This window comes from Diospyros lotus, chromosome 10 (assembly GCF_014633365.1).
Source record: "Diospyros lotus cultivar Yz01 chromosome 10, ASM1463336v1, whole genome shotgun sequence".
Classification (NCBI taxonomy): domain Eukaryota; kingdom Viridiplantae; phylum Streptophyta; class Magnoliopsida; order Ericales; family Ebenaceae; genus Diospyros; species Diospyros lotus.
In genome coordinates, this window is record NC_068347.1 from 18,572,953 (window position 1) to 18,584,750 (window position 11,798).

Consider the following 11,798-nt stretch of genomic DNA (forward strand, 5'->3'; position numbering starts at 1 on the left):
GTGAGATCAAAAAATGGTCTAAAAAATTGCATCGTAAAATCGAATCATAAGATTTTAAAGACAATTAAAAATATCTTTTAATTTTTATAAATATATATTTATAATAACATAATTTTATAAAAAAATAAATTAATATTATTAAATAACTTAATTATTCCTTATTATAAATGAAATACATGTACCTATTTTAAAATTACTTCATCTATTAATTTTTAAAAATACTGAATAATATGAAATTTTCAAATATTAAGTCTATTATTTATCATCATTCATCTATCCATAATCAAAACATGATTAAAGTTATCACAAATCAATTATTAGTTTGTATCAAAACATGATGTTTAAAATTTAAAACATAATTAAAATCCCAACTTTATGCAATTTTATAAATTAAAATCTCAATTTTATGTGATTTTATCTAAATTTTAATTTTACATGCGATTCGAATTCTTTGGATTACTAACACATAAAATCATAAAATCGAACGCAATCAAAATTTTAATAGCAATGCTTCCGCCCCCTTTGCTGCCTCTTAAGGCTTATTTGACTGTTTGGTTATTCTACAGCACAAAATATAAGTTAAATACTTATATTTAATACTTATGTTAAATGCATATACTTAATACTTATAGGCTATAGAATAAAAGTCAAACTATATAATAGTATAATGCCTAACATTATAAATTATATTATATTAACATACAAAATATAAGTTTTATAATTATAAAAAATCTTCAATATTATATAAAAATAGGCAATTTTAAATACTTATGGCAAAGCTAACAAAGACAAAAGCTATAGTTATTAAATCAAAAATATAAATTATATTATATTAATTAGCAAATATATATTTAAATTATATTATAAATAATATAAAAGTTTCCAGCTGGAGCAATGTGGCAGTAAACATAAATTTAAATTTTGTTCTGAAAAGTGAAAACAACAGTTGAAACAATCGGACTGAAACTGACGGCGGCAAGGGAGATCGAATTGGATGAAGATGAAGAAGAAGAACAAAAAGAAGAAGAAAAAAAAAAAGAAATGAAATAGATCAGATTCAAATTTGTAGGGTTCATGTGTTGTAAATCGTGCGCTCGAAACACATTTTTGGCTGGAAACGCGTTTTCGGTCAAGTTGTTAAAATTTTGAAATGATCTAAAAAATTTTAAAAATTACACAAACGAGTCAAAAAAATGTTTCGAACTATTTTTTTCGAGAAACGGTTCAACAATGCCAAAACGACATCTCGGAGTCATTTCTGTACCTCACAGGTTGCCAGCTGCAACAATATAATGAATTTGAATCTGGAAAGTAAATTTTGAAAAGTAAAGTAAAACCCTAACCCCAATGCGCCATCTCAAACAATCATGTAAAATAAAAGAATAACATTGCAAAAAAGATAACCAAACAAAGAGTTAAAAGAAAGAATAGCTGCAGAAGAGGAACACCGAAGGACGGACCGAATTGCAAACAGCAGAGAGTTGCAGAATTTCTATGGGATAAGAAATAAAACACGTCATTTGTGTAGAAGTCATACATAACTCGAAGTTGACTTGTTTAGGGAGCATATGTTAATCAACATATAGTCAAGATATGAGATGTATTTTGCACTTGTATCTTTTTTAACATGTTTGTTAAATTTCTGTGACCATTTTTGAAAAAATTATTAATGACCTCTTATCTTGATTTTTTAAAATATGCATATCTCTCTTCCTCTCAAGATAAACATACTTTAATCTTTATATATATAAAAAATGACGTTTATATCCTTCAATGCATTTTAAAGAATTTAACAAACAATTTGATAAAAATCTTGAAATATTTCGCAACTTTATCTTGATTATTCCGTTCGAAAATAATTTCGGACTTATATTGATATTCCCTTATCTTACTCATTTTAATAAACGCTACCTTAACATATAATTTTCTTTCTAGTAATGAACTTAATTTCAAGTCTCAATGGCAGTCTTTTTGTATTTTAATTTTTAATTATAATTTTTAAATTTATTTTTAATTTTATGTTTTAAAATGATTGAAAAAATGTTCTTTTTATCTATAGTGTTTTTCGTATTTTGAAAATTTTGAGCATATTTGTGATGAAAATAGCAAAGACGATTTTTTATTATTTTGAGTTTTCTTTACAAAATTTTTCTTTATTTTAAAAAATTGAAAATTAAAAACATGCTGAAAATAATAAAGAAAATGGGCCTTATTTTTTTAATTCTTTAATTGTTTTGGCTAATTAATAGATGGCATGGTTGCTTTGATTTTATAATTTTTTAATGCCTCTAGGTCTAGATAAAGGCATCTTCATAACAAGAGATTGAAGGGAAAAAAACTTGGTGTGAAAATGGACCTACAAAGAGGAATGCAAGCTGATTGATAAACTTGAAGAATGCTAGTTGCCATAATGCTGATAATGGATTTAAGGTAGGTTACACAACTGTAATTGAGAAAGCTTCAAATGAGACCTTGCTTGGGTTCGATCCGAAGAAAAGTCACATGTAGTGACTCTAAAATAAGATTGGGGGTGTGATATGCATACATGGCATGGCATGCTCACTAGTACTCAGCAAATCACAATTGGATTTGAGTTTGTAGTGATAAGGATATGGTGTTTGCGTCTCATGACTTATAGAACAATTATATTCAGCTAATATAAAAGTTAGTAATTACTTGTAAATACGTTTGTTGATAAAGTTTAAATGGGTTTAGCCTCATTATTTCTATTCGACGTTAAAATAGAGCTACCCAATTGCAATAACAAGTCTTTCCAACACTACAAAATGTGTAACACCATATTTTGAAAAAATCAAGCAACTAGCAAGGATGTTGAATATATATATATATATATATATATTGTTAAGGACACCAATGCCATTTTTTTTTTCACATAATGGCATCGATTATGATGCTACTAAGAGTGTCTATTTTAGAGAAAGTTGAGACGAAAAAATAACAAAGAATGTTTTCTTCTAGAATGTAATAAGTAATTTCTGATGCCCTTCATAGTTATCAAGAATAATTGATAGAGAATTTTGTGGATATGGTGCATTTGTTTGTGGGGCATTTGTAAATGTTTATTCTTTTTGATCAAATATAAATATTTATTAGATCAAAATGTACAAGATATTGCTGGGCATACCCATGAAAGCCAAGAAAGAATACAATCACAGAGGTAAAAGGCCTGCAAATCAAAATATTTAGAACTAAAGATACATAGAAGTCTATGTACTGGAACTCTAAACATAAAAAAAACCTAAATTATCGACGCCCCATTGGGCCATCTTCAACGCTGGCTTCAAATCCTCGCTAAGTCAATTAGCCCAACAGCCAACCCTTCCCTGGCTCGATCGGACAACCTCGTAGCTCGCATGGACATACCTTGGCCATCCGACCTAGCCATCACCTTATCACTAAAAACCTCTCCAACGGGCCTCCTTATCTAGCAATTTCTTCCTCAAATTTATATAGAGTTTTAAAAGATTTCATATAAATGAGGGGTGATTTTTTGCTCCCTATCTTTCTCCAACGGCTATCATTTGTTGCATATGAGATTTGAAAAAGACTCCAACATCTCTATGCTGCATCTGAAAGTTGAAGAAAACTTTGATGACGAGCAACAGCGACAATGAACAATAGTAATAGAGGCGGCGACAGAGAAAAATGAGCACCGGCGAGGTAGCGTGAGGCGATCGCGGCGAAGGGTAGTGGAGAAGGAGCATCGGTGACCAGATCTGACTACCAACGGCTAAGAAGAACCAAATCTGGTGTTGGAGAAGAGCCAGATCCGACTACTAGCAGCAACGACAATGATAGTGGTAGCTTCCTTCAACATCCAGAGACTGTCTCTTCAATATGAGTTTGTGATTTTTATTATGTATTTTATATAAATTTTATATATATTGAAGTATTGGGTTTTAATTATATTTTAATTAATTTATATATTTGATTATATATTTGTTTATATGCAAATATTTGATTATTTTGTATATTTGATTATATATTTTATATGCATGTATTTTATTATTTTGTATATTTGATTATTCATTTTGTGTGTATATTTAATTATTTTGTATATTCAATTATTGATTATGTATACATTTAATTATTTTAAATAATTTTGTTAAATAATTATTTTTAAAAAATATTAGTAAATTTATATACAAATATATTAAATATTATAAAAATCTAATATCGTTATATTTATTATTAAATTATTAAATAAATAATATATTTTTTTTGTAATAAAAATTATAGGTGAAATAAAATAAATAAAATTAAAATTTATTAATAAACAAATAGAATAGGGAATGAAATATAGAGAGAGTAGGAAGTGTGGTTGAACTATGTATAATTTTTTAGATAAAATTAAAATAAAAAATAAATTATTCAAGAGTGAAATATAGAGACGGGTTGAAGATGAACAATAGGCTTGAACAACCTCCTGAAAGTGCCATAATACCCCACACATCACATCTGAAAAAGCCGATCAGTGTCAGCCATGACAAGCTGCCGAATCCCTCGGTCAAAATTCAAATAACCGCCAAGGCAGGACCCTTGAAAATTCAAAATTTCAAACACGGTAAATCAGCTGCGAACAAGGCAAGGGAGCAACTGGGCCCCACCCACCACTAATGCATCCACGAGATAATCCGTCGTGGAAAAATCAAAAGCAGTCACAAGCCCAAACTTTAACCTGCTAAAGCTAATGCTTCAGAAGTCAGACTAGCAAACAGCAATACTAAAATCAGGAGACCCAATCTGAATTCCCATTTGGATCCACGAGCAGAACCCAAAATTAAAATCGAAACAGTGTTCTTAAACATAAGATAAAACCCACGAGCAGAATTCCAAATCGAAAATAGACAACCATCCATCCATGCAGATCCAATCGCACATCGTGACAACAAGATCCAAACAAGCTAGCAGCATCCCCATTCTGAAACTCAATCCGCGAGCAGAATACCCAGTCGTAATAATCAACTGAGAGCAGAAACGTTTAATACACTGCTGCATTCCACAGAAACCAGCGAGCAACCAGTAGGCAGACCCCCCCACCCCCCAATCGGACTCCAATCGAAGAACACCCAGACGGAATAATCCATTCAGACTCCCCAATCCTCAATCAGACCCAACTTGGAACATCCCCGATCGAGAAATTCAACCAGCTAGCAGAACACCGAATCTGAAAACCCTACCTGCTATAGCCCTTGCACCCAGCATGGCAGAAGAGAAAACCAACGCTATATTCCCTAAAATCCAGCGAACCATAACAAAACTCCATCAGATCCAAACCCAGAACAGTTGAATTATCAAGAAAACACCACACACAGGGCAGCAAGAATCAATCAAACATCAACTGAACAAAGCAAGGAAAAACCAGCCTTGCTAGCAGACCGATTCAAAAGGAAGACCCATTCAAGCTCCCCAATCGGAAACCCATCCCGCTACCATGACCACGAACAGACCCCCATCAGGAGACCAAACAGAGAACTCCATCCCAAGCATCCAACAAGCAAAACTCCCCACTCGCAATCTGGCCCCAATCGCAGAACCCCAACCGAGAATGTCCAATCGGAACACCCCCTCCGCAAACAAACCGAAAAAGTAGTTGAGCCTTTCTCTAAAAGTTTAATCATTATTTACATTTGCAATTGTTCTTCGTGTCTTAGCATAGAGGTAATTGAAACTTCTTTTTTAAAGGTTGTATCATAATTTATGAATGTGATGTGAAATGATTGTGCACTTTATGGAATGAAGTTAAGGTCTTAAACAATGGGCTTGGAGGGAGGCCATGATAAGATTTTAAGTGTGTGAATTACCATCTTAATTGCACCATGGTAATATTTGAGATGGTCTTTGCTTTTAACGGCTGCCCTAATGGAATCACTTGGGGGAGAAATCTTCAAAATGCAGTCAATTTTTGGATGATCAAGGTTATGGGGCATTGATTTGTTTTGTTTTTATTATTTTTGCTAAATTAATGGCAACTGGCCGAGTTTCCTGTAAATAACTTAAATTGTAAGGGTCTGGTGCAATTTACCCTTAGGAGATTTAAAACACGAAGGCCTAGGGTTCCTAAAATAAGCCACGTGAAAAGAATGACGAGTCTGTTAGTGAAGCCAAGAAATTAGTGGCCCACTGGACAGGATACAAGACCGAAAGAAAAAATGCTGCCCATAAAAATGTCTTGTAAGAATTATTCGGAAATGTCATTTTCCAACTCTTAATGATTTAGTCTCCATTGCATTTATAAGCACACTTAGGGTGTATTTGATAACATAAAAAATGTCACATCTAAAAAATTAAATTTCATTTTTGGTGTTTGACACATTACATTTTTCATGAAATTCAATTCCATGGTATAACTATTAAAACATGATTTTATCTCCTTTCTATGAAAAATTTCATCTAGAGACAGATAATTTTTATTTTTCATGTAAATTAGAAAATATTTTCCTTTCCAACTAAATACTATAAAATAAACCCTAAGAAACACACCCTAAGAGTAGCACAGCAGGTGATTGTAATTCGCAAATCCATAGAGAGTATCTTAAAAGCCCATTCATTGGGGACAGGATACAGAGGTAAACATAAGCCGAACACGAAGTGAATTACAACTGAACTTGTTGGTCTGCTTTTAGTCCAGAGGCAGATGCTATAACATTCTTGTTCCTGAATGAGCTTCCATTGTTGTTTAGGAAGCTCTTAAACCATAGAGCAGAGAGCTTTGGTGTCCTTTCCAGAGTTTGCCGATCTACGTAGTGAAGCCCAAACATCGGGCCATAGCCCTCTGCCCATTCGTAGTTGTCCATCAACGACCACACGAAATACCCGCGCACGTCTGCACCATTCCTGTCGACAAAAATGATTGACCAAACTTTTAATTTTACCATGGGACAGTCACTTACGTGAGTTCTATCTCATTGGTTATCTCTATTTATGTTCATTTCTACAAGCAATAGCATTGGCATTTTTCTATTTCACCATATAATTATGACCCATCGTCTCAATGTGTTTTGGATGAATGGAAGATATCACCTGATTGCTTTGGCCAAATGCGAGAGGTATGCCGTGTGGTACTCAATTCGCTTCACATCATTCAGCAAGTCCTGCACTCGTACATTTTGCTCTCGAGGTGGCGAATACCCTGCGAGACAAGACGAGTTCAACAAACTCCATCTCGATTATCATTTGTAACAAGGTTTCTTGCTTTATAAGAGTCTAGAGATGATCATTCACATACCGTTTTCTAGTACATACAGAGGCTTCTCGTTGTGGTATCTTTCCTTGAGATAATTGATAACCTTCTCCATGCCTGCTGGAACTACGAAGAATCTCACCATCCCTGTCTATTATCAGAGAAAAAGGAAGCCATAAACACAAGTGCAACAAGGATTCTAAACAAGAACAGAAACAAATTGTACACATTTTCATACTCGATCCCCTATTGGAACGCCATCGCGCTCCTCTGTCGTGTACGCAAAGCCTCGAATTGGCCGGTCCCAACCGGGGATGCATTTAGAATATATGCAATCCTTAGCATATAGCGTTGAGTAATGGTTAAGTCCAAAGAAATCGGTGCTGCCTTTTATAATCTTCCTTTCCTCTGGAGAGAAGCTGGGTAGATCATTGCCAAGATAATGCCTCATTTCTGGAGGGTAATCCCCGAATACAAGGGGATCTAAGGCCCTATTTAACAACGAATAAGCCGATCCCATTTAATAGACTTAATGCTTGATATGTTGTTTATTTTGGGACCGAAAATCTTAGGACTCACCAAGCGACATTAAATGCCAATGTCCTATTTGCTGCTTCACGATCCAACTCACTATCAGTCAATGGTTCAAACATGAAGGAATTCACCACGATTCCTATGACTCCACCCTGTTCTGCCTGCATCAAACATCAATTCCATAAGCTAAAAGATCAGAACTTGAACTTGATTGAGTCATTAACTCGACTTGGTTACTTGAAAATGGTCACGGTAGAGCCTGGTTGCCTTGGCGTGTGCCAGCAGCATGTTGTGCAACACTATGAGCGGCTCAACATCTGAGTTGCCAACAGAGCAGTTGCCAAAAGGCTGCGAGCAATGAGCTGGTGGATATCTTCCTCTTATGTAGGCCATGTCTGCAAACAAGTTTGGCTCGTTGATCGTGATCCAGAACTTCACTCGATCGCCAAAACTCTTAAAACAGGTCTCGGCAAAATGAACAAAATCTTCCCTAGATGAACAGACATTGCAAAGTTTCAAGACATTAGTAGCATCAGAACCAAAACATACTGGATTTTCCTGGAAAATTCGAGGGAAAATGTCATAGAAAGTATGGGAATTGGGAAGTAATGCGTACTTACTGCATTTGGGGACTGAGCCAAGACCCAAATCTGTCCTCGAGTTCTTGGGGGAAATCGTGATGGCATATCGTCACAAATGGCTGAATTCCTGCATTAATAAAACACTAATTCTGTCGACCAAAATTCAAATTATGAAGTCGAGTGGAATCAGCCCAGATGAAGGTGAAGATTTTCCGCAGTACCTTTGAGGAGAAGATTGTCTATAACTTTGTTGTAGAACAACACCCCGGTTGGGTTAACTCTACCAAATCTCCCTTCTGACACAAACATCCAAGGACCGACATCGTTAATCATCTAGTTAACTACTGCTGGAACCAACCAGATCAACACCAACTAAATCTTAAATCAATCGTTATGGGAACACATACTCGGAAGAATTCTGGCCCAAGAAATAGAGAATCGATAAGCATTGACCCCAAGAGAATCCATCATCTCGATGTCTTCCTGCCATGCCATAATCACAAGCAGACTAACTTTGAGTTTTTGAACGGAAAACGAAGAGGAAGAAAATTATCTGAAAAACTTATGCTCCCCTAACTAAAGCATCAATTCACGTCATCTTCTTTTTCAATTATAATTCAAACAAGTTAGTCAATCCTGATTCCTTCCAGATCTCTCTACCTTTCTGGTTTTTTACTTCTTCTGGGACCCTTCAACTGCTAAGAGAAAAGCAAAAAACAGAATAAACAGAAATCAAATACCAAGTAGCGATGGTAATGGTCATCGGCAATGTCTCCATTCTCTCCATTGGTATCTGAAACAATTTGGAAAGACAGAAAGAGAGGAGCCAAACGAGTTACGATCTGCTGAATCGCTTGTTTAATTCAAGAGAAAATCAGATTTTCTATCTTTCTTGTTTCTATTCTGACCTTGCCCATGATTAAAGACATCCCAGTTGCTAAGGCTCTTTCCATCCTCAAGATAAGCTCCCTCAACCTGAGACAATAATGACAACGAAGAAAATGTTTCAACCAACCATGAAAAGAAAGATCGAAGGGAAGCGCAATTCAATACATACTTGATATGAAGAAGTGGCTGTTCCGAAGAAGAAACTATCAGGGAAGTCTGATCTTCGGACATCATCTTTTGATTCAAGGGAGCTTTGAGCGTAGGAGTAATGGGCAGAGGAGCAACAGAGAAGAAGAAGAAACCAGAGATGGGAGTGAGATGATGTAACCATTCTTTGGTTGGAAGGTGTGACAATTGGTGTTGCAATTGTTCTGGAGTTTGGGTGAGGATTCCAAATATCTTTATGTGAGAGGGAGCTTTCACCCTCTGTACGTTTTAATTAATTTTTAATTTTTAGATAAAATTTAAATAAAATAAATTTTGATGTAATGATAAAATTAGTTGTTATTTAAAAATGCATGAATTTAAATTTTATTAACATAATTAATTAATTTTTAGTTTTTAAAAAAATACTTTATGAATGTAGTTTCATAGCACCAAAACATAGTATTTGCCCTATATATTTGTAGAATAGATACAGATATGTATATAACTTTTTTCTATTTTACTATATAATTATTTAATATTATTGGATATTAGACAAAAAAAACTAATTTGAAATTAAAATTATACCATGTTACCTATGAAATTTTCTATGTATTGGGATTTTAAATATTTTTTAATCTATTATTTAATTATTTATTAGATTTTTCGACTAAAAATATTATAGTTCACATATCCAAAGAATGTTTACATGGGAATATATATTTCTTCAAATGTTGAAATAATAATGTCTATCTATATTTCAAAAATTATGCATATATATATATATATTGGATTTTTTACTGTAAGAACAGTAAAATAAAATAATTTTTTGGTTATGTTACAAAAATTTTGTTGCTTTTGAGTTCCAAATTGGGTGTTTGTTATCTTTTGATTTTTTGATAAATTACAATCTATTTTCATTTGTAATTAATTCTCATATTCATTTGTGTTGTTTATTTTAAAAAATGAAAAAAAAATGATTTAATTGACTCTATGAAATTAATTTTTTTAAATTTTTATTGAATTAGATGTATAAATAAATAAAAGTTTAAAAAAAATCTTAAAATGATATGTAAATAATTAATCATTTTTTTTTTGCAACATGTGGCCTCAAGTGGTCGTCATAAGGATCATCCACAGCTTTCAGATCCGGTGATATGTTCACCAACAATTATAACTTCCACGTTGCTAATTCGAAAAAAGTAGTGTTAGATTTATGCCCTCATGTAAGTGGTTTTATTAGTGGGATAATGGGATAGTGGGAGGCGATTACTTTGAGGGAAAAAATCGCTCAACTATTACATAAGGACGGTTACTATCCTCTCTCTTCTTATATATAGTGACTCAAAACCATCGAATAAAATCTATGATTATGTTACTGTCAATTAAGGCTTGGAGAGGAAAATCGAATTGGACTCATTTTTACTCTCTAACAAAGAAGACCATGGCATCCTCATCATTTGTTAATTCTGGTACACGTTTATTTTGCAATATGCAAACTAGCAAGAAACCGTACAAATTTCCTAATCCTATTTATGTTTAAGGTCTATGAAACATAGAAATTTCCAATTACATGTGGTATCAAAGCATTGGTTGTGAAATTGAAATTGTATGTTTTTTGTTTTACGTAACAATGTTTATTCACAGGTTAATTCAGTGAAGAAGATGTTGGTTACAGAAAATAACTTACAGCCAAACGTTGCAAGTTATCGGAAGTCATCTGCAAACGAGGCTGTATGAAGACAGATCGCTTACTAAAAAGCATGGTGGTGCTTTATTAGCGGTTGTTGACAGTTGAGGACAATTTTGGCAGCGTATTTTCACCTTCTCCAGTGGATTTCGTCATCTTCTCTGGCCGATGAGTCTTCGTTTCTGACATGATTAATCAGTTATGGCTTTATGTCTTCACCATGATCGACCAGTCGAGGCTCTTGGTCTTTGTTGGTCGTCTCTACCATGGTTTCTTTGTCTTCTCTATTTATGGTTTACAACAGGCATACGGATATCGACATGATGAATGGCCGGAGAAAAATGTTGTTTTTCTGTTGTGTATGCTACTAGTGGTGTTAAAGCTTCTTATCAACAGCTTGTAGAGATGAAAGGCTTCATGTCCCATGGCCGAAGGTAGTCGAATGAGGAAGATAACGACTACCTAAGCCTTTTGTCATGCGTAATCAATAGCCAAAGGTCGTTAATGGAGGGAGAAAGTTGAGAGTTGAAGTTGTCGACGATAAAGATGAAGGAGAGGAAGAAATGAGGTGGCAGTGGTGACGGTCTTGAAGCAAAAACCCTAGGCTGCATTTTAAAGGAGTTGGGTTTAACTTGTTTTGGAAAACTGATCGGGTAAATCTGACCCATTATTTGGTTTTTAGCTCTGGTGCGCTACAACTAGATCCACACAGATCTGGGTTGGATTGACTCAACCCATCGAATCAGACCCATTAATA

The 11,798-nt window shown here is 34.1% G+C and overlaps 1 protein-coding gene across 1 annotated transcript; it reads right to left on the minus strand.

Moving 5' to 3' along the window:
* Positions 1-6,506: 6,506 nt before the first annotated feature.
* Positions 6,507-9,582, minus strand: LOC127812171 (beta-glucosidase 18-like). The gene is made up of 12 exons (XM_052352520.1): positions 9,377-9,582; positions 9,228-9,294; positions 9,060-9,112; positions 8,727-8,802; positions 8,541-8,615; positions 8,359-8,446; positions 7,976-8,228; positions 7,784-7,899; positions 7,443-7,695; positions 7,250-7,355; positions 7,045-7,153; positions 6,507-6,858 (listed from the first exon to the last, which is right to left on the minus strand). Exons 1-12 carry the CDS (start codon positions 9,536-9,538, stop codon positions 6,618-6,620), a joined length of 1,599 nt encoding a protein of 532 aa, XP_052208480.1. The 5' UTR covers positions 9,539-9,582; the 3' UTR covers positions 6,507-6,617.
* Between the last annotated feature and the right edge of the window lie 2,216 nt (positions 9,583-11,798).

Excerpts from the sequence above, each read along its gene's own strand:
- LOC127812171 (XM_052352520.1), bottom strand. The coding sequence starts at position 9,538 with ATGGTTACATCATCTCACTCCCATCTCTGGTTTCTTCTTCTTCTCTGT. Across the intron at positions 7,900-7,975 it reads TCTACCGTGACCATTTTCAA|GCAGAACAGGGTGGAGTCAT; the intron begins GTAACCAAGTCG and ends TGTTTGATGCAG. Across the intron at positions 7,356-7,442 it reads GCGTTCCAATAGGGGATCGA|ACAGGGATGGTGAGATTCTT; the intron begins GTATGAAAATGT and ends CTCTGATAATAG.